Source organism: Dryas octopetala, chromosome 1 (assembly GCF_963921425.1).
Source record: "Dryas octopetala chromosome 1, drDryOcto1.1, whole genome shotgun sequence".
In the NCBI taxonomy this organism is placed as follows: domain Eukaryota; kingdom Viridiplantae; phylum Streptophyta; class Magnoliopsida; order Rosales; family Rosaceae; genus Dryas; species Dryas octopetala.
Genome location: NC_141366.1, coordinates 3330860 through 3351201, shown reverse-complemented (window position 1 = coordinate 3351201; position 20342 = coordinate 3330860). Strand labels below are relative to the sequence as shown.

The 20342-nt window shown below is 37.2% G+C and overlaps 2 protein-coding genes and 1 pseudogene across 3 annotated transcripts; all 3 read left to right on the top strand.

The window, feature by feature from the left end:
• Positions 1 to 4589: 4589 nt before the first annotated feature.
• Positions 4590 to 7693, top strand: SCL14 (SCARECROW-like 14). Its single transcript, XM_086240791.1, has one exon. The coding sequence runs from the start codon at positions 4919 to 4921 to the stop codon at positions 7175 to 7177; it is 2259 nt and encodes a 752-aa protein (XP_086096917.1). The 5' UTR covers positions 4590 to 4918; the 3' UTR covers positions 7178 to 7693.
• Positions 7694 to 11828: 4135 nt separating this feature from the next.
• Positions 11829 to 15274, top strand: LOC147296532 (scarecrow-like protein 33 pseudogene; annotated as a pseudogene). Its single transcript, XR_015122869.1, has 2 exons — positions 11829 to 14609; positions 14836 to 15274. The product of XR_015122869.1 is annotated as a scarecrow-like protein 33 pseudogene (transcript).
• A 2965-nt stretch (positions 15275 to 18239) lies between these two features.
• LOC147296531 (beta-amyrin synthase 1-like) lies at positions 18240 to 20296 on the top strand. Its single transcript, XM_086229787.1, has 8 exons — positions 18240 to 18252; positions 18754 to 18810; positions 18908 to 18954; positions 19041 to 19184; positions 19288 to 19465; positions 19567 to 19647; positions 19741 to 19824; positions 19972 to 20296. The coding sequence occupies exons 1-8, from the start codon at positions 18247 to 18249 to the stop codon at positions 20092 to 20094; spliced, it is 720 nt and encodes a 239-aa protein (XP_086085913.1). The 5' UTR covers positions 18240 to 18246; the 3' UTR covers positions 20095 to 20296.
• Positions 20297 to 20342: the final 46 nt, after the last annotated feature.

Below are 20342 nucleotides of genomic sequence, written 5' to 3'. Positions count from 1 at the left end.
AATAGAGTTTATTTTCTATTATCTGAAGGTGGGGGGGGCAAGTTTCCTTTATTAGTTTTTTTTTTTTTGGAGGGTGGGGGGGTATAAGTGAATTGTGAAGAAATATGAACCCCTTATGATAATTAAAAAGATTAAACTTGAGTGGCGCTTATTTCCTTGTAGAAAGCTATAAAGGTAGAATACTAACAGATTGTGCATCATAGGGAGAGAAGAACATAAGAATATGCCTGCTTAATATTTATATATGCCATATCCAAGTATCCAACAATTGAGTTATTATTATTATTATTATTATTGAAGTTGATTATTCATGTGTCACTGTGTCATTTGGTCCCGCCTAAATGTCACTGTTACGTCTATACCATGCCCATCTCTTTCGTGTAAAGTAAAGTCTCTTAATTTAAATGGGAAGGGAAAACATGGGTATATAAATGAAGGGCATTCCTGGCTACTAATAAATTGGGTTGGTTCTCTTTCCAAAATTCTCATCTTGAACCATAAAAGATAGGACCATCCTTACTATATAGGGCTAATAATATCTGAATTCTGAGAACTATTTCATTTTTGGGCTTAGCTGCCAGGCCTCCATGGTCGAGTGAGGCATACCGATCACATTTTTTGAAGTTCTACAGAATTAAAAAAACAACATAAATATCGGAAAAAAGTTTAGAAATTGGGTACTGATTTTTTTTTTTTTTTTTAATGTATTTTGGAGTTCAGAGACTTATTAGATATGGGCCTTAGGATGGCTTTGTACCCTGGCCTGCCTTATATGACAGGCTTGGTTGACTTTAGCCTAAACTTAAGAGCCCAAGTCGATTATCCCTGCAATGCTCAGCCCGGACCAAGTCAAAGCATCACTCAAGTTTCTAGGCCCAACCCAACTAGAAGTAGGACTTCAATTAAGGGTTAAGATCTCTTTGACCTTGTAGACAAATCAAAGCCCAAGGGGATGCGTCAACTCATTGATTTCGACCAATATAAGTTTACAGTTCTTTTATTTGTCGTAGAAAAAGAAAGGGTTTTTTTTTTCATTATTAGTTGTTCCAGAAAAGAACTAGTCAAAACAAACGTGTTTTTTTGGCATAATGTTTTTTTTTTGGCCACTTGGCATAATATTAATTTGCTACAAACATTGTGATCGTAGGGTTTGACTAAAGAAAAGAAAGAGAAACGAATTATCCTCAAATAAAAAAAGCGTTAGGTGTCTGACCTCATTACATGATTGGACTCGATCAATTGAGATCACTTTTCTAATAGGACTACACCTTTCTTTTTTATGCTTTTATGTCTCGTGCTTAATTTCAAGTGAAATAGAAAAAAAAATACATGGTTGTGAGAGATTACAGGTATTTTAGTTAAGGTTTCAAGAAAATTCTAACATGCAATCGCTGTATATATAACATACAACTACTTTTTGACACTTGAAAACTGTTCATTCTATTACTAAGATATAAAGTTTCAATTACTAATTGTAACTACAGTAAATACAAATCCCATATTTTATGCTAAATGAGAAAGTGGGATGTGCAAATTAATTTTCCTAGTTACTCGACAAAATATTTGTTGCATCTGCTTTGATTTCTTTATGAGCCCGCATTAAGTATGCCTTTGATTGTTGCAACGAGAAAGTGCAAGTCTTTGACTCTTTGCTGGTATGAACGCAAGAGAGAGAGAGAGAGAGAGAGAGAGAGAGAGAGAGAGAGAGAGAGAGAGAGAGAGAGAGAGAGAGAAGGCAAAGAAAAATCCAAAAAAGGATCGAATTGTGAGAGAAATGGGACAAAACAATGATGAGGTTCCGGAATCTCTGAGAAAAAGACAAAGCTTGGTTGATGACTTGATGGTGATACCAATGGCTCAACTTGATTACATTCAATGGATTATATTACATTATTAAAAGTGGGGGTATTTGTATGGATATGGTCGAAAAATATCATAGCCTGGTTTTGAATATTAAAAGGGCAATTGAAAAGAGACGACAAAAAAGGGTCCTAGAAGGCTAGAAGGGTAGGATTGGGTCTATGCATTTTCCAAAACTTTGCTGGGTTCTCATAAGCCAGTCAAGTCAAAAAATTATACCATATATAAAGTCAGAGAGGTACAGGTTGAATCAGGGACCAGCCAATTCAATTTGTTCACATTTCGATCTCTAAAATATGGGTGAGAATTGATTCCTGTTGGTGTGGTGTCATTTAAAGGCCTGTTTGGTATTCTGTTTAAAAATTATTTTTTGTTTTAAAAAACAAAAAAATAAGTTTTAATCAAGAAAACGTGTTTGGTAGACCATTTTTAAAAACAATTTTTAAAAAAAAAATTCAAAAACATGCCTTTTTTTAAAAATGATAAAACATCGTTTTTTTTTTTTTTACAATTCCTTTTTTCTTAGATGTCATCATTTTTTAAATTTAAAAATTGTTTTCAAATTTCATACCAAACACTTTTTCAAATTTTAAAAATTAATTTTGAAAACTCACATTTTTAAAAAAAAATCTTAATTTTTGAAAAAAAATTTTGAGTTGGATACCAAACGGGCCCTAAATGTTTAACTTATTTAATTAATTGTACTAAAAAAACTTAACATCATCGTAATGTGTTTATCGATTATGTTCTATTCAAGTTAATTAACACACATATCTCGTTACAAGAAATAAAGCAAAATGATATTAATTTCTTTCATACAACATTTACTAGTTAAACAGATTTGTAATGTCAAAATTATTTTAATAAAGTTTGATACTGTCTCATAAACGACACTTGATGATTAGTAAAAAGAAAAAAATTAACACCATCCTTCTAGTCATCCGTGTGTTAGGTGCTTTTAATAAAATCTAGCTCAAAATTATAAAGTTAACGACTATTTCGTATAATAGATGATATATAATTTAAATTTTAAGTTCAAATTTCATAAATAATTAATTATTAAAAAAAAGTACCACTAATTCGACCTATATATTATTTATGTTGACAAATAACAAGTGATATATGTAGGTTTTGAGTTTACGTATTCAACGTAATAGTCAAACTAAATCCACTTTGTGTTAGTGTGGAATCATGTTTTTGTATTGTACCAGAAACTTCCATCCTTACAAATATTCTTAAACTAGCATGCACATATGTCTCAATTCCGCACTTTAAATTTGAGAAAAACAAAAAAAAAGAAGCAAAAGGGTCTCACAAATTAGCTAACAACGTAGCAGGTCCAATGTGAAAAAGGGAAAAAGGGAACAAAGCATTGTTGCTTAATTAAAAATATATTGTGACCCAATTTTCAAACTTGCCACCTAACCTATCAATATTATTATGAGATGGTAATATTAATTGATTATGCATGTGCCTCAAACGGACACCATGCAGGTTCTAATGTTCTATGATCTATCCACAAACCACAAACAGTCGAAGCCCTGCATATATATGACAACTTTGTTCTTGTTTGGCCCCTTTTTGGTTTATATATTTATAACTTTTTTTTTTTTGCTTATTTATCTGCTATATATGTGCGCACATGGGGACGAAATTATCTTCAAGATTCCCAGTGGTTGACCATCTGAACATATTCAATTTGTGATTTTGTATCCTCAAGTTGCAAAAAGCTTTGAGGTTTGAACCTTGAATATATATAAAAGTATAAAACAAACAGACACTAGCAGAGAAAGCTTAATATATGGGCGTGTTTAATAGAATAATGTGTATACTATTCAACCAAACAAGAAAACTTATATGTACCAGAAATATAATGAACCCCGAGTCAAATAAATACTAAACAGACGAATGCGGACCTTAGGGATGGCAAAATCTCTGTCCCCGAAAATTTTCGTGGGAATCCACCTCGATTAAGCAAATATGATAAAACTATCTTCGTCTCGTATATCCGTTTAATAAAAATTCGCATATCTATTTAATAACAAAAATTATATTTTTATTTTAATTTTTGTTGTTTTTAAAATTTAATAGTGTTTTTTTTTATAATTTAATATTATTGTAATGTAATATGATGAATTTTAATGTATTTCATCTATACTATATTATGTATTTATGTTAATTTATTATCTTATTAATAAAAAAAAAATTTTTTGTAAGTGAAAATATTCCATATCCATTAATCTAATTAAACTAATTAGATACACTTGCTCGTCAAGTATCATATATATCTTCAACACACGAGGTATAGCCGTATAGGGTATTTCTTGGTAGTTTCCGACTTGGAAAATATCACCGTTCACACACACACACTTATTATTATTATTATTTTTTTGGCCACTTCACACACACTTATTTCTTAGTTTCCGCCTGGTTGCTACTTTTTTTTGTTTGACATTTTAGCTTACACATTTGACTATATATTGTATTAAACCCCAAAATTTATAATCATTGGCGTTAATTTTGTACTTTTTGAATTCATTGGAGCCTTGGAGGTCAATAAGACCTAGATCTATATGGTCTACAGAATGGAGCTTGCATTCTAATTCTACAATAGCCTTCTGTTTTATTATATAAATTTTTTAAAAATTTATAAAAAAATAAATTTTATTTAACTAATGGGGTGAATTCAGGGATTACGGTATGGAGAATCCTAAATCTAATCCCTGAATTGAAAAATATGGGGATTAAAATCTTTGGAATCACATAAAATGACAAATATGGGGATTATAATCTAATCCTATATCTTATCGACTCCCGCTTCTGACTTCCACTGCCTACTTTGGTCGTCGACTCTGCGCCAACCATCCCCAAACGCCACAACCCCATCCCCAGCCATTTCTTCTACTCCAGACCTCCACCTGCATACATGGGATTTAGGGTTTCTCTCTTCTCTATCAGGTAAGCTGATTCTTCAACTCAATTCGCACCTTTTTGCTCTTTATTTTCTCAATTTCACCCAAATCGAATTGGGTTTCTTCAATTTTTGAATTTCATTACTATGGATCCTCGTTTTTCTGGATTACCCACTTCCAATCTCAGTTTCGATGACCAGACCCTTTTGTCCAATTTCAATGACCAGAACCTTTTGTCCAATTTCAATGACCAGACCCTGTTGTCCAATTTCAATGAGTACCCAAGAAGTGAACCTTTTGCAGATCTTAGCTTTTCGGACCCAAACCCCAGTAGCTCTGCTCTGTCATCGAGTTTGAGCCCGGAGGGAGATGACAGTGACTTTTCTGACAGTGTGCTCAAGTACATAAACCAGGTGCTTATGGAGGAGGACATGGAGACAAAGCCCTGTATGTTCCATGACCCTTTGGCTCTTCAAGCCGCTGAGAAATCTCTTTATGAGGTTCTTGGTGATAAGTACCCTTCTTCCCCAAACCAACACCCTCCTCCTCATGTTGAGAGCCCAGATGATCATTCTTCTGCAACTTGCAGTGATTTTAGTGGCAATACCAGTTCTAGTTCTAGTACTAGCCATTCGTTTGATTCTCGGTGGATCAATGTTGATCTCATAGAAAATAAGCCCTCTATTTTGCAAAACCCGATTCCTGAAAACTTTGTTTTCCAGTCCACTTCAAAGTCTAGGTCTCAGTTGTCATCGAATGGGAATGGGAATGGGATGCTGGGTTCTTATGCGAGTGAGCTTAGGGGTCCTAATTTGTTTAGCCAGAGTGAATTAGTGTTGCAATTTAACAGAGGGGTAGAGGAGGCTAATAAGTTTCTTCCTAGAGGTCAATTAACTGTTGATGTGGACAGCAACGTGCCGTATCTAGTGGCGAATAGAAAGGCTGAAGATGTGGTATTTAAGACAGAGAAGGATGAGAGCAAGCATTTGCCTACTGGTTTGAGAGGAAAGAAAAATCATGTGAGGGAGGATACAGATATGGAAGATCAGAGGAGTAACAAGCATTCGGCTATCATGGAGGATACAGAGACAGAGTTAGCAGAGGATTTTGATAGGGTGTTGCTCTGTGGCGAGGGAAAACATGAGCTTGCTGTGTGTCCAGGTGAAGAAGTCTGTCAGGATGAAGCAAACAAGACCCTGCAGCAGAATGGGCAATCTGCTGGAATTGGTAATGGGAAGACTCGTGCCAAGAACCAAGGCAATACCAAGGAAGTGATTGATTTGAGAACTCTTCTGATTTTATGTGCACAAGCTGTTTCATCTAATGATCGTTGGACTGCTAATGAGCTATTAAAGCAGATTAGGCAGCACTCTTCCCCATTGGGTGATGGCACTCAGAGGTTGGCTCATTGCTTTGCAAATGGTCTTGAAGCACGGTTAGCTGGCACTGGAACTCAGTTATATACTGCTCTATATTCTAAAAGAAGGTCAGCTGCTGACATGCTGAAGTGTTACCAAGCTTTTATTGCAGCCTGCCCGTTCACGAAGTTTGCAATAATCTTTGCTAACCATATGATTTTGAAATCAGCTGAGAAAGCAGAAACACTTCATATTATAGATTTTGGTATCCTTTATGGTTTCCAATGGCCTGCTGTCATCCAGTGCCTCTCAAGAAGAGATGGTGGTCCCCCAAAACTACGCATTACCGGCATAGAGCTTCCCCAAAGTGGTTTTCGGCCAGCAGAAAGAGTCCAAAGTACAGGGCATCGCTTGGAAAAGTATTGTGCACGATTTGGTGTTCCTTTTGAGTTCAATCCCATAGCAAAAAAATGGGAAACTATTCAAATTGAGGACCTCAAACTTAAAAGAGATGAGGTGGTTGCTGTGAATTGTATGTTCCGATTGAAGAATCTTCTTGATGAGACAGTTGTGGTAAACAGTCCAAGGGATGCTGTTCTAAATTTAATTAGGAAGATGAATCCTAATATTTTTGTTCATAATGTTATTAATGGATCCTACCATTCCCCCTTCTTCGTCACACGCTTCCGGGAGGCTCTATTCCACTTCTCTCTAATGTTTGATATGCTTGATACCAATATAGCTCGTGAAGATCCTATGAGATTGATGTTTGAGGAAGAGTTTGTTGGACGGGAGGCTGTGAATACAATAGCTTGTGAGGGCTCTGAGAGAGTTGGGAGGCCGGAGACATATAAGCAGTGGCAGGTGCGGAACATGAGGGCTGGGCTCAAACAGCTGCCATTGGACCGAGAACTCATGAACAAACTAAAGGCTAAGGTGAAACTAGGGTACCACCCTGATTTTGTGATTGATCAAGATGGTCACTGGATGCTGCAGGGATGGAAGGGCAGGATAAACTATGCTTCCTCCTGTTGGGTACCGTCTTAGACTTGAAATGCATGCATGTTAGAACTGACTTGCACATAGGCCGCTACAGGTACTTTTCCCAACCTCAAAGGTAACCTTAATCCACCAAAACTATATATCAGTCATGGAAGCAGTAGCAGTCACGCTTGGGCAGTTGTGTACACTCTCTATCAATGCCAACATGTTTGGGCGCTTGGAAGAACGGAAAGTAACTGCTGTAGTTCTATTTGGGTATATTGATAGTATTATATATTGCACCATTACACTGTGTAGGCGACAGTATGGGGGTTGGTTTGGCAAGTTCTAGTCTGTTTCACCTGGACTTGCACCCTGTATTTATGCCATTTGTAGTAGTAGATCAGGTGCCTTCTTCTATGTAGCTTTTATATATGTAGTGAATGAAAAATAAAAAATAAAAAGTTGATCTAATGAGGTAGCACTGTATAACTTTGTATTAAAACACCAAAAAAGTTTGCAAGAAATTTGACTGAGATAGAAACAGTGGAGCGAAAAATCTTCATGGTTTTAGATGGAAATACGATGTATGCTGTTTGCAGAGAAAGAAGCTAATGCCTAAAATGAATAGGCATTTGTACGTCGCCCCAGTTGGAATCACCTTAGAATTATTTACGATGCACTTTAAGTTTAATTCCCCCACGGCCCCGCTCCCCAACTCCAAAAAAAAAAAAAAAAAGCCTAAAATGAATAGATAATCTCAAATGGTCACCTCATCAAACCGTTTCAAGACAGAAGTTACTGACAGCACAAAAAACATGCAACACAACAACAACAACAACAACGTCAACGTGGCTGTGGCTGAACAGAGCAGTGCCGCTAAAAATAGGCTATAGCAACAACACGACAAGTCGTGTCTACAATCGAGACAACAACAGTGCTGAACAGAGAATCGAGATAAGCAAAGAGCTGAAAAACGACAAGTCGTGTCTACAATCAGGAGACTATCCTTCCATAGATCCTCAATATATATATGAAGCCTGTGACGCAACCGAAAAAAAAAGACGCTATAAAATATATCATCATGTTCTTGAATGCACCATGTATGCATGCAAATTCCAAGCTGTATCAACGGTAGCTAACTTAGTCTCTTGTAACATTTTGCTCTCTTTCTTAAGGCATTTTGGAGTTTGTCGTTGACTTTATCCTCCAACAGATTTTCTATTAGTTCTTAATGTGGACAAGAAAGTCTTGGGTGGGGCTGGAATGCCACTCACCTAATGAGACTGCCATTTACATTTTGACATCTGTCATCTTTTTTATCCAGCTGGACCAAGACTTCTCTGCCTTCTCTCTGCCCTTTTCCGCTTCCTTGCCTTTTTTTTTCTGTAATTTTTTTTATCTAGCTGCCGTGAACTCCTCCGGCTCCCCGACAACAACCTCCTCTCTCTCTCTCTCCTCTCTCTTTCTCTCTCTGCTCACTCACTCTCTTCGATCTGGGTGGGGGCAGGCCGAGATGGGGCTGGGTGTGCAGAAGGAGAAGAGGGAGAAAGAGAAGAGAAAGAGGAAGGGAGAGAGGGAGGGAAGAAGAGGGAAGAGCAAAAAGAGGAGTGCGTAGGAGAGAGAAGAGGAAAAGAGGTCGGCCGGTCGCTGATGATAATGGCAGAGGTTGGACGGTTGGCGGCTGGTGGCGGGTGGTAGCGTTGTGCTGGGTTGTGTTGGGGTGTGTTGGGTGGTGGTGTTGAAGAGAACGAGAGAGAGGAAGGCAGGGGTCCAGCTGGATAAAAATTTGACATGTGTCAAAATATAAATGGGAGTCTCATTAAGTGATGGCATTCCAGCCCCACCCAAGACTCTCTCAATGTGGACCGATAGTCTCGTCCACTACCGAGAATGATAAATAGACTATTTTAGGGTCGGTCTAGTGTATTAGTTAGTATGGGTATACAAATTCTAATGGCTTAATAAATGTAACACTTTTTGAGTGTGTATGAGATCAATAATACTAATATCAACTGTTTATTATAGAATTTTTCTATATATATTTTTTATCACAATAATTGATGATATGAGAATAATATACCATTGTATTAATTATTCTAATCTATTGTTAATTAAAGCATAAAAGCCGTATGATCAATTAATGTGATCATCAACTATTGTTGGGGATATTTTTAATCACCAACAAAAACAATGCTTAACTCTTGAAAAGTTAATAAAATTAAAAAATTAGAATGTTTAAGAGAGAATCTAGATCCAACCACGTAGGGGTTCAATTCAATGTATTTGCCATGAACCTAAGGGCTAAGGCCTACGTGCATTTAACACAATATTTATGTAAAAGGTGAATGGGATAACGGTGGCAAAAGGGTACTTAAAATGACGATAAAGGTTGGTGAAGGCCCCACCATTTGCTCGTGCTTCAAGTTCAATATCAGAGAGTGACAGCCACAGTCGAGATAGAGAACAAAGTAGAAGGTTGCGGTCCCCTGTTTTGCAAGTAATTGGCTTTGGAGGACCCATATGATTCAAAATATAAAAAAAAACAAATGAAATCATACTTCTTCTTTTTCTTTACCTAAAGCAGGCACTTTGTACATTAATACATACCACAACCAAGCAAGTTTTGTGTCTCTCCATCAGGCTAAATCCAACATGCTACTAAACTGGTCTAAATGCATCCAAAATGGCAATAAAATTGGTTTGAAATAAAAGTGACCATTCAAGCATGTATTATAATTAGGCATGTACTAATTATCATTCAAGCAATTATTCATATTCCACGTACAATCTCATATTTTCATTTCGGATTTTACTTTTATGTCGACTCGTTAACTTTGTATATTTATGAGGTTTTATTTCAAAATATATTAGTATAATTTAAAGAGATATTCTAATTAATATGTTCAATAATAAACAATCTTATTTGATGTGTGAAACAATTGTATTTCATTTCCACAATTACACTTTCATGTCTTGTACTTATGTTGTTTAATCAAAGAGATAATACAATTAGTCAATAATGTATGTACAAATTAATTAGAAAGACAAAAAACCTAATACAAACTGACCTTTGACCAATATGAAGTTGTTCACTTGTGCATGTGATGGTACATCTAGACATGCACATATCCGTTTCGGTCGACCCCATTATTTATTCATTTAATGGATTATACTATCTTTTGGATCATCATTATTTTACCTTTTGATTTGAAAATAAATTCATGGGGCCAAAAGTCTGATCAACTTCTTGAGGCCTAAGAAACACATAGGTTGACCTTTCACAGTTTCACACGAGCAAACGGATAATGAAGCAAAATTTGCTTCTTTTCGATGAGACAATGAAGGAAATAAAAAGTTAATTATTGTATGATGCAGACCACACTGTTTTGTATTATTATCCAGCTCTGTTTTCCACTTGATTAGCTCACACCCAGTAATTTTTAATGTTATTTACAGTATCATATTTAAGCAATTGATTAGTTAAGTAATAAGGAGACCAAGTCACCAAGCTAATGAAAATACCTGAAATTAACAATAATAATATTCATAGATACTTGCTCTTCACGAATACGGAATACCCCAACACCACGTGGACACTCATAGAGATAGAGGCTTGGTTCTCAAGATATCTTGAGCAACCGGTGGCTTTTGGATCGCCGGTAGCTTCAGATGGTTTGACAATGTCAAAGTCCCAACCAAAGGAATCACTCTCCAAATTTGATATTTTAATGATTCTCTAAGTCAACCTCTACTCTCACCTGGCATGTGTTTTGGATAGCCTTATTTTTCTTCAGGTGAGAAAGAAAGGATCACTCAACCATATCAAAAATTATCTTAAATATACGTGAGTAAAAAAGTAATAATAAGTTCATATTATCATAGAATAATTGTAAGCAAAAAATGAGTAGATTAAAAATTCAATATGAATATACAACGTCTTAAATATAATGATTATATCTCTTTATCATACAAAAATTTGATAACGGTTGATGAACTTTATCTTCTTTGAACATATTTGCAATTACTCTCTCATAGACCAAATACAAAACAAATTAATGTAGTTTTGTATAAGTATAAATTTTGTGTTTGTTTAATTATATAGATAAGTTTTTTAGAGAGTATTTATCCCCTTACCTAATGACAGATTTTAAATCTATACCTACCTTCAGTTAAAAAAAAATAAGTAGCAAATTATAGTATAAATTATGAATTTGAATTATATGTTGTGCTTATTTGTTCTTATTTAATTCTAATAATATATTTTAAATTCAAAAATCATAAATCAACGATCAACTATGAAGCATATTATTTTCAATTTTTTGTGGTCAGACTCATATATCATTTTCAATTTTTCATTTTCATGTCACATGAAAATTAAAAGACAAAGAGTGGGACCAAATCCATGGTTGTCGAGTCAAAACATGTGCACGGCCAAATCACATACAAATCTGAAACCACCCAAAATCCCTAGACAGACAGACTAACGTTTTTTTTTTGGCCAACGACAGACAGACTGGTCTACCCGGTAACATGACGAGTTGAGTTGAGCACTCTGTGACTCATCGTCACACATCTCCCAAGTGAGTCAGTCAGACCACCTCATCTTAGAAAAACTGCGTTTCCAAGAAAGTTCGTGACTCTCAACCCGCATGGGGGCTTTCAGCTTATATATAGTAGAAGCTCACCGTGCAAGGTTCGTTCTCATATCTCAATGCTCTTCCTCTTCAGTAAAGACTAAAGGGTCCTTCTTTGCTTAATTCTGGCACTTAAACCCTTTGCTTCCTGCGCAAAAAAGCTGATGAATTTCTGAGGTTCAACTTCATGAACTTATTTTGATTTGTTCTTGTCTGGTATGTTTTTAAGTTTTTGTTATTTTTCTACCATGATGGGTTTCTTCTCATGTTGTCAATTAGATTTTTGTTTTGATTTTCAGTCACTTTCTTTTTTTGGTAATCTTCAAGTTCAAGAGGGGATTTAGAGTTTTACCCAGAAATTGTTTTTTTTTTTTTTTGTGATCATGGATCCAACTTTCACTGGACTACCTGATTACATGAATGGTTTCAACAATGATGTCCAGCCCACCTTTCCCAATTCAACTCAATTCCCAAATTTCACAAATGAATTCCCTTTTAACCAGCTCTCTCCGGATCTTGACTTTTTAGATAATCATCTTTCACATCTACCTGATCCGGAACCTTGTAATTTTGTTCCTTCGTCATTTGTACCATCTAATAGTGTGAGTCCAAATGGAGGCTCATTTTCTCTGCCTGTGACTGTGAGCCCTGGGGGAGACTCTTCCTCTGATGATAGTGACTTCTCTGAAACTGTTTTCAAATACATAAACCAGATTCTTATGGAAGAGAACATAGAGCAAAAGCCCTGCATGTTCTATGATCCATTGGGTCTAAAAGTGACTGAGAAATCATTCTATGATGTTCTTGGTCAAAAGTATCCTTTTTCACCCAATCAGCAACCCCTTTATACGGATCAAAATGTTGAGAGTCCTGATGGTAATTTTTCTGTAAGCAGTAGTGACTGTAGTGGTAGTCATAGTAGTTCTAGTCCGAGTACTAGCAACTCCGTTGATCCTCAATGGCTTGGCGATCTTGGAGAGCAAAAATCCTCTTTATCACAAACTTCTCTTCCAAATGACTACACTTTCCAGTTTAATTCGCAACCCAATTCACATTTGTCTGTTCCTCTGACAAATGGCCTGACTAGTATCGATGGGCTGTCGGAATCTTCTGTAAATGAGTTTCTGGCTCAGAATATATTTACAGATAGTGAATCTGTATTGCAGTTCAAGAGAGGGTTAGAGGAAGCCAGTAAGTTCCTTCCTAAAGATAATCAGTTATTATTTGATTTGGAAAGCAGCACAGTGTCTACAGAAGTGAAAGGGCATGCTCCAACAGTTATCATCAAGAAGGAGAAGAGTGAGAGGAAGAACTCACCTATTGGATCAAGGGGAAGGAAGAATCATGAGCGGGCCTCACCTAGTGGGACAACGGGAAGGAAGAATCATGAGCGGGAAGACATGGATTCCAATGAAGAGAGGAGTAGCAAGCAGTCCGCAATTTATGTGCAAGAGACTGAATTATCTGAGATGTTTGACAGGGTGTTGCTTTGTACTGAGGGAAGTAATCAGTCTCCATGTGCTGACAATGTAGCTGTGCAAAATGAAGCAAGCAAGACCTTGCAGCCAAATGGACAGCCACAAGGTTCTAATGGTAATGGTGGGAAGGCTCGTGCTAAGAAACAGGACAAGAAGAAGGACACTGTGGATTTAAGGAATCTCCTGATCTTATGTGCTCAAGCTGTGTCTACCAATGATTTTAGGACCAGTAGTGAACTACTAAAGCAGATTAGGCAGCATTCTTCTCCACTTGGTGATGGATCTCAGAGGTTGGCTCACTTCTTTGCCAACGGCCTTGAGGCACGAATGGCTGGTACTGGCACTGGAACCCAAATGTTTTATGCTTCCCTTGCTTCCAAAAGGACATCAGCTGTTGAGATTTTGAAATGTTATCAAGTTCATCTTTCAGCTTGCCCTTTCAAGAGAATGTCGATTTTCTTCAATAACAAGATGATCTTGAAGATGGCTGAGAAAGCAACAACCCTTCATATAATAGATTTTGGTATCATGTATGGTTTCCAGTGGCCAATCCTTATCCAGCGTCTCTCACAGAGAGATGGTGGACCTCCCAAGCTACGCATTACAGGGATAGAAGTTCCCCAACCTGGATTTCGTCCGGCAGATTGGATTGAAGAGACTGGGCGTCGCTTGGCTAAATATTGTGAGCGTTTTAATGTTCCTTTTGAGTACAATGCCATAGCATCGCAGAATTGGGAATCTATCCGAGTAGAGGACCTCAAGGTTGAAAGGGATGAGGTGCTTGCTGTGAATTGTATGTTTCGGTTCACGAATCTACTTGATGAGACAGTTGAAGTGAACTGTCCAAGGGATTCTGTTCTGAAACTAATCAGGAAGTTGAAACCAGATATTTTTGTCCATTCTATTATAAATGGTTCCTACAACGCCCCTTTCTTTGTCACTCGATTTCGGGAGGCTCTCTTCCACTTCTCTGCCTTGTATGATGCATTTGATATTAATATATCCCGTGACAGTGAAGAGAGGTTGGTGTTTGAGAGAGAGTTCTGTGGCCGGGAGGCTATGAATGTAATAGCATGTGAGGGATTAGAGAGGGTTGAGAGGCCTGAGACATACAAGCAGTGGCAGGTTCGGTGTACAAGGGCTGGTTTACGGATGCTGCCGCTAGACCAAGACCTAGTGAAGATGTTTAAGGGTAAGGTGAATGCATGCTACCACAAAGATTTTGTAGTTGATCAAGACAGTGATTGGATGCTTCAAGGATGGAAGGGTCGAATTGTCTATGCTTCTTCTTGTTGGGTGCCAGCATAGCAATCTTGTAAAGCATGTTTGTTTGAACTTCTGTGAGAACTGGGAGGAAAAGGATGTCCGATAAGCTGTGCAGAGGTACAATTTCCTTTGAAATTTTAATATTCTTTTATTTCCTTTGGTCATACACTCAAATTCATGCATGCATATACATATGCAGGTCTTTATGGCTGAACTACCTGAATATGTTTTTCTCCGTAATCAAGATTCTCTTTTTGTAATGTAAAGTTGATCATAAATTTGAATTATTTGATTTAATCAACAAGTGAAAAAGAAGCTTACCATATTGCTTTCATGGTTTCAGGTCATTTGTGGCAATACCTTCTTGCAGTGAACCTCGAGGAGTGATGATTCACATTAGATATTTGCTCCATTATCTTTTCGGGCTCATACATACGATGACTGAAGGCTTATTGGTCATGATAAATGGTGGTTGAGGGCTTTTTCGCGCTGGTATGATGTATAGTTGTCTACATGCAGTTGGTTGTAGAACTATGGAAATTAAACTACTCGGATAGAATAAAGAGAGCGAACAAACTATGATCTTCTGTTGTGATGAAGAGCTGTTATTGCACCAACACTGCCTACTGGCATGCTTGTAATCAAATCACATTCCTCCTTTCTTGATTTTTTTTTCCTGTCAGTAGTAGCGTTAGGGGGGCTTTTCCATTCTGAATCTCTGTACAATCTCTTGGTATTTTGGAGTTCTGTGTTTGTTCTATCAGATGTATCAAGAAGTTGAATTTTGGATTTCACTATATTACTTCATGCCTTTGTATGGTTGATTAATCAATCAGTTGTGTCGTTGTTCACAGTTCTTTTTCTGCATGTATAGCATCCCTACTTCATTCTAATTTACTTGATTTGCTAATGCATAAAAATTACTTTCAGAATCCTGAATGATTGCACTGCCAAAAACAAAAAAGAAAACTAGTGGTATCAAAATGCATGTTGGTAGCTTTGGATTTCCTCACTCTAGGACAAGGTGTTTCCACTTATTCATCAGGTGGGTGATTATCATGTTGGATGTTGGAAAGTGGATAGAGTGTGGAAATCTAAAGCTACTGACTCTTAGTATCTTTGAAAGGGGAAAGTACTCCTTTTTGGTGTATAGTTGTGGATTATTGGGCTAGATCAAGTGGTATTTGTATTCACAGTTGAAATCCTCTGTGATAGTGTGTTACAGATGGTTGTGGTTTTGACTAGTTTGTCTTTGTTCTTTTTGTCACTTTCATGCTAATTTTCTCAGAAAGCTCACCATTCTTTTAGCCCTTTGATCATTGGTTCAAATGTGCACCAAAGCTGTCTACCACCTTAATCTTCATGGTCTCTGAGCGTGGAAACAGATGAAGAATAACAAGGGTTAATATGGGCTGCTTGAGCTGGTAAGAAGCTTGTACAATGAATACAGTTTGGATGAACAGCCCTTAAGAATCCCTGAAACCAACTATTGGATAGAGAAAATCATAATTATTATTAGGGTAAATTACAATTTAATATCTCAATTTTACCTCGGATTTCAATTTAGTACCTCAAGTTCAAAAAGTTGTAATTTTATGCCTCAACTTTCATTTTTCAACTTAGAACCTCCGTTACTACTACCGTTAGGAAGTTCGTTATCCGCCTTCGTGGTGCTGACGTAGCGCACGCGGACCCAATCACTAAGTGTTGACTTGATTTTTAATAATTTTCATGTGGCAGAATAATAATAAAAAAAGAATAAAATATTTAAAAATTAATTAAAATATAAAAAATTGAATTAAAAAAAACAAACAGAAAAAAAAAACCCAGGCTGCTTTCCTCCCTTCTCCCCCACCCCAAAACCCTCCACCTCCCTCCGCCTCCCCTCGTCGGCCACCTTCCCCACGCAACCCTCAGCTGTGTCCCTCACCCACCCGAGCAACCACCACCCAAACCACCATCTTCTTCACCTCTCTCCCCCCATCCAGCACCACCAGCCTTCTCTGCGCACCCAATCCTCATCGTCAACCAAGCCCTCTCCTTAATCTCCAAGCGCGACTTCCCTCTCAAGCTTCCCCTGATCGTCTTCCTCAAAGAGTTCTCCGACTCGCTCTTCACCGCCAATGAAAACGACGCCGAATCAGTATCGAAAGCCCTCCACCGTTTGAGCATTTTCAGATTTACCTTTCGTCGCTATTCCTTCTCCTTTGTTTGATCTTCCAAATTACATGGGCTGTTGTCATCAATAAATTGGGAAACTAGAAGATATATATGGATCTTGAAATTAAAAGTGAGAGAGAAAGAGGGGGATGAAGGGTGCGCAGGTTAAGGGAGGGAGGGAGGATGAAGGAGAGACATGGGTTTTTGGAGAGGGAGAGAGGAGAGGCAGAGAGAAAGAGAAAGTGAGAGGAGGGAGGTGGGTCTGGGTTGGGTGGGGTGGGCAGGGGGAAGGTCTGGCAAAGGGAGGGGCATGCATTGGTAGACGAATGAGGTGTTGCAGAAGGGAGGGGAGGCAAAGAGAAAGAGAAAGTGAGAGGAGGGAGGTGGGTCGGGTCTGGGTCTGGGTTGGGTGGGGTGGGCGGGGGGTATTTCTGGGAGAGGGGGCGCCGGGGGGGGGGTGTTGGGGTGAGGGGCGTCGGGGAAGACGAAGAGGCTAGGTTGGGCAAGATAGGGGCGGGCTGGGGGTGGGGGGTGCGATGGAGCTGGTTGGGGTTGGGGCTGGGTGGCAGAGGGAAGGGCGAGGATTGGTGGAAGAAGGAGGTGTTACGGAGGGGAGGGGAGGCATAGAGAAAGAGAAAGTGAGAGGAGGGAGGTGGGTCGGGTCGGGGTAGGGTGGGCAGGGGGAAGGTGTGGCAGATGGAGGGGAGGGGAAGGGAGGGGAGGGGAGGGGAGGGGAGGGGCTGGGGTGGGTTGAGGGGACTAAAAAAAAATTGTTTAAATGATTTAAATTTTTTTGAAATATTAAAATAATTTTTTTTACATGTGGCAGCTTAGGTGGCTAATTAATCAGAGTTCAAGTGGACAAAATTAGGGTGAAAAGACAAATATATCTTTGCCACGTCATCAAAGATAACGGCTTACTAACAGAAAATTTAACGGAGGTACTAACTTGAAACAAAATAAAAGTTGAGGCATGAACAGCCCTTAAGAATCCCTGAAACCAACTATTGGATAGAGAAAATCATAATAATAATTATTATTGTTGTTGTTTTTTAATGGATCTTCTCAACTCCCAACGCCAAAACATTGATTTCAAGCATAATTAGTATTGAACGACATTGAATTTGCCAATGAATCTGGTTGGGTCTCAACAAAAGAGCGCGCATTGTTTAATTCAGTATCCACAACTGTATATATATTGAGCAGGTGGGATGTTATGATTTGTCATCAACTTTATATATATATATATATATATATATCGACTAATAATATATCCATCACACATTCACACTAATTAAGTAGCTTGCTAGGAAATTAAGAATCAATCAATCAATCATGTGGAGGCTGAAGATTGGAGAGGGTGCAGAGGCTGAAATTCAGCACAAACAACTTTACTGGGAGGCAGACATACATACATACATACATACATACATACATATATGTATATATATATGTGCTATGATGGTTACTATATCAGATATCTTGTATTTCACAGTGTTGCCTGCTATTCTCAATGATGCCATCAGAAATTGTTGGTGATAAAATAGAATCCAAGAGTTTATATGATGCTGTCAATCTCTTTCTCTTACTCTCTATGCAGGTAATGATACTTGAAATATTTTTTTATTTTTTATTTTTTTCATATACTTATTACTGAGTGTTCTGGCAATACAATTGTATTTTATTTCAAGATATTTTGCATATTTGGTCTTTAAGGAGAAACAAGGGGTGCATCTAGTTTCTCTTTAATGAATAATTGAATATGATCTGCTTGCATCTAAGTATCAATATATATTACAGATTATTACCTATCAAATTAATTAGGGAATCCCTTCTCGATACATACCTGTACTCTTAACTCACCATTTACAGATGATATTTAAACTACAGTCAATTTTATAAACCCCATGCCGGAGACCAAAGCTCTACATGAATTATAAGAAACATATTAAATCTATGTACATAAATATTACTGTAATAATGAATATTTTAAATACAATTGTACTGTTAATGTGGCATAACATCTATGAGCTCCATGATTCTCTCTACCAAAACTCTGTTTGGTACTTTTTTGAAATTCCAATAATTTACAACTATGCAGAGTAAAAATGGTGGTATACCGGTATGGGAGCCAGCAGGAGCTCCATTATGGTTGGAGGTATGTGATTACTACATAATAGTGAAATAAGTATTCAATTAATACAATTTGGGTACCATATATATATAAATAGAGGTTCTCTTTTGTGTCCTTCTAGCTGCTTAATCCTGTGGAATTTCTTGACGACATTATGATTGAGCATGAGTAAGATCCTGCTTTGTTCTTCATAAATTTTTTCTAAATATTGTTGGCTCCAAAAACAGTTAAACCAACTATAAACTGGTCTCTAGGTATGTTGAGTGCACCTCCTCTGCATTAGCAGCTATGGTTTTGTTTAAAAAGTTACATCCTGAGCATAAGAAGGAAGAGATAGAAAAGTATATTGTTCGTGCTGTACAATTTCTCGAAGACACACAAAAGCCTGATGGTTCATGGTATATTTTCTTCTCTTGAAATTTAAAGTTTGTTCTGAACATTTCTTTGACATTTATAAGGAGTAATGATTAATGAATTAATCAAAATGGGCAATCATTACAGGTATGGAAGTTGGGGAGTTTGCTTCATATATGGTACGTGGTTAGCACTTAAAGGTTTGGCAGCTGCTGGCAAAACTTATTTCAATTGTCCTGCTATGCGCAATGGCAGTAATTTTCTACTTGCAATCCAAGGAGATGATGGTGGATGGGGAGAGAGCTACCTTTCATGTCCAAACATGGTAATTATAATATCTTTATCTATATACATGAATCGTTTCAAAAACCCGGATGTTCTTTTCTCAGCAGCAGGGACAATTAATTGTGGTGCTTTGTTACACAGAAATATATACCACTTGAAGGAACAAGATCAAACTTAGTACAAACTGCATTGGCTTTAATGGGTCTAATACATGCTCAGCAGGTCAGTTCATGATTTAAAATCTTAAAATACTTTCTTAACTAATTTCTTTAATCATGCATTTTCATTCCTTTGAAAAAAAATAAATTATAATAGGCAGAGAGAGACCCCACTCCTCTACACCGTGCTGCAAAACTGTTAATCAATTCTCAAATGGAGAACGGTGGATTCCCTCAACAGGTACCACTTTCTACACTTCTTGATAAATGATAATTAGTTATTAATAAATAAATAACCAATTAAGTTTCCATTTTCTAAGAAAATGACTTGCATTCCCCTACACAACAAATAATAATGCCATTTTAACTTTGATTTTCATTGTTGCAGGAAATGACAGGTTCTTTCTTTAAGAATTGCATGTTACACTACGGAGCATATAGCAATACTTTCCCACTAATGGCTCTTGCAGAATACTGCATGCATGTTCCACTGCCTTCCGGAGGCGTCTAATACAACCTGAGCTAGATCTATATATTACGACTCATATAACAAACAAATAAATTTTAAGATCAATCTACATCAGGCTTAATTGTGTATGAGTTAATTTATGTTTACATGTTGATGAATGTTGTAAATATTAAGCAAGAATGTTCAATTTTGGATGATTGAGGTATCTTAGTATGAACAAAGCATCACTTGAATAATGAAACACGTACTATTTTGTTTCTTCTCAAGAGAGAGTTTTCTCTTTGTTTACC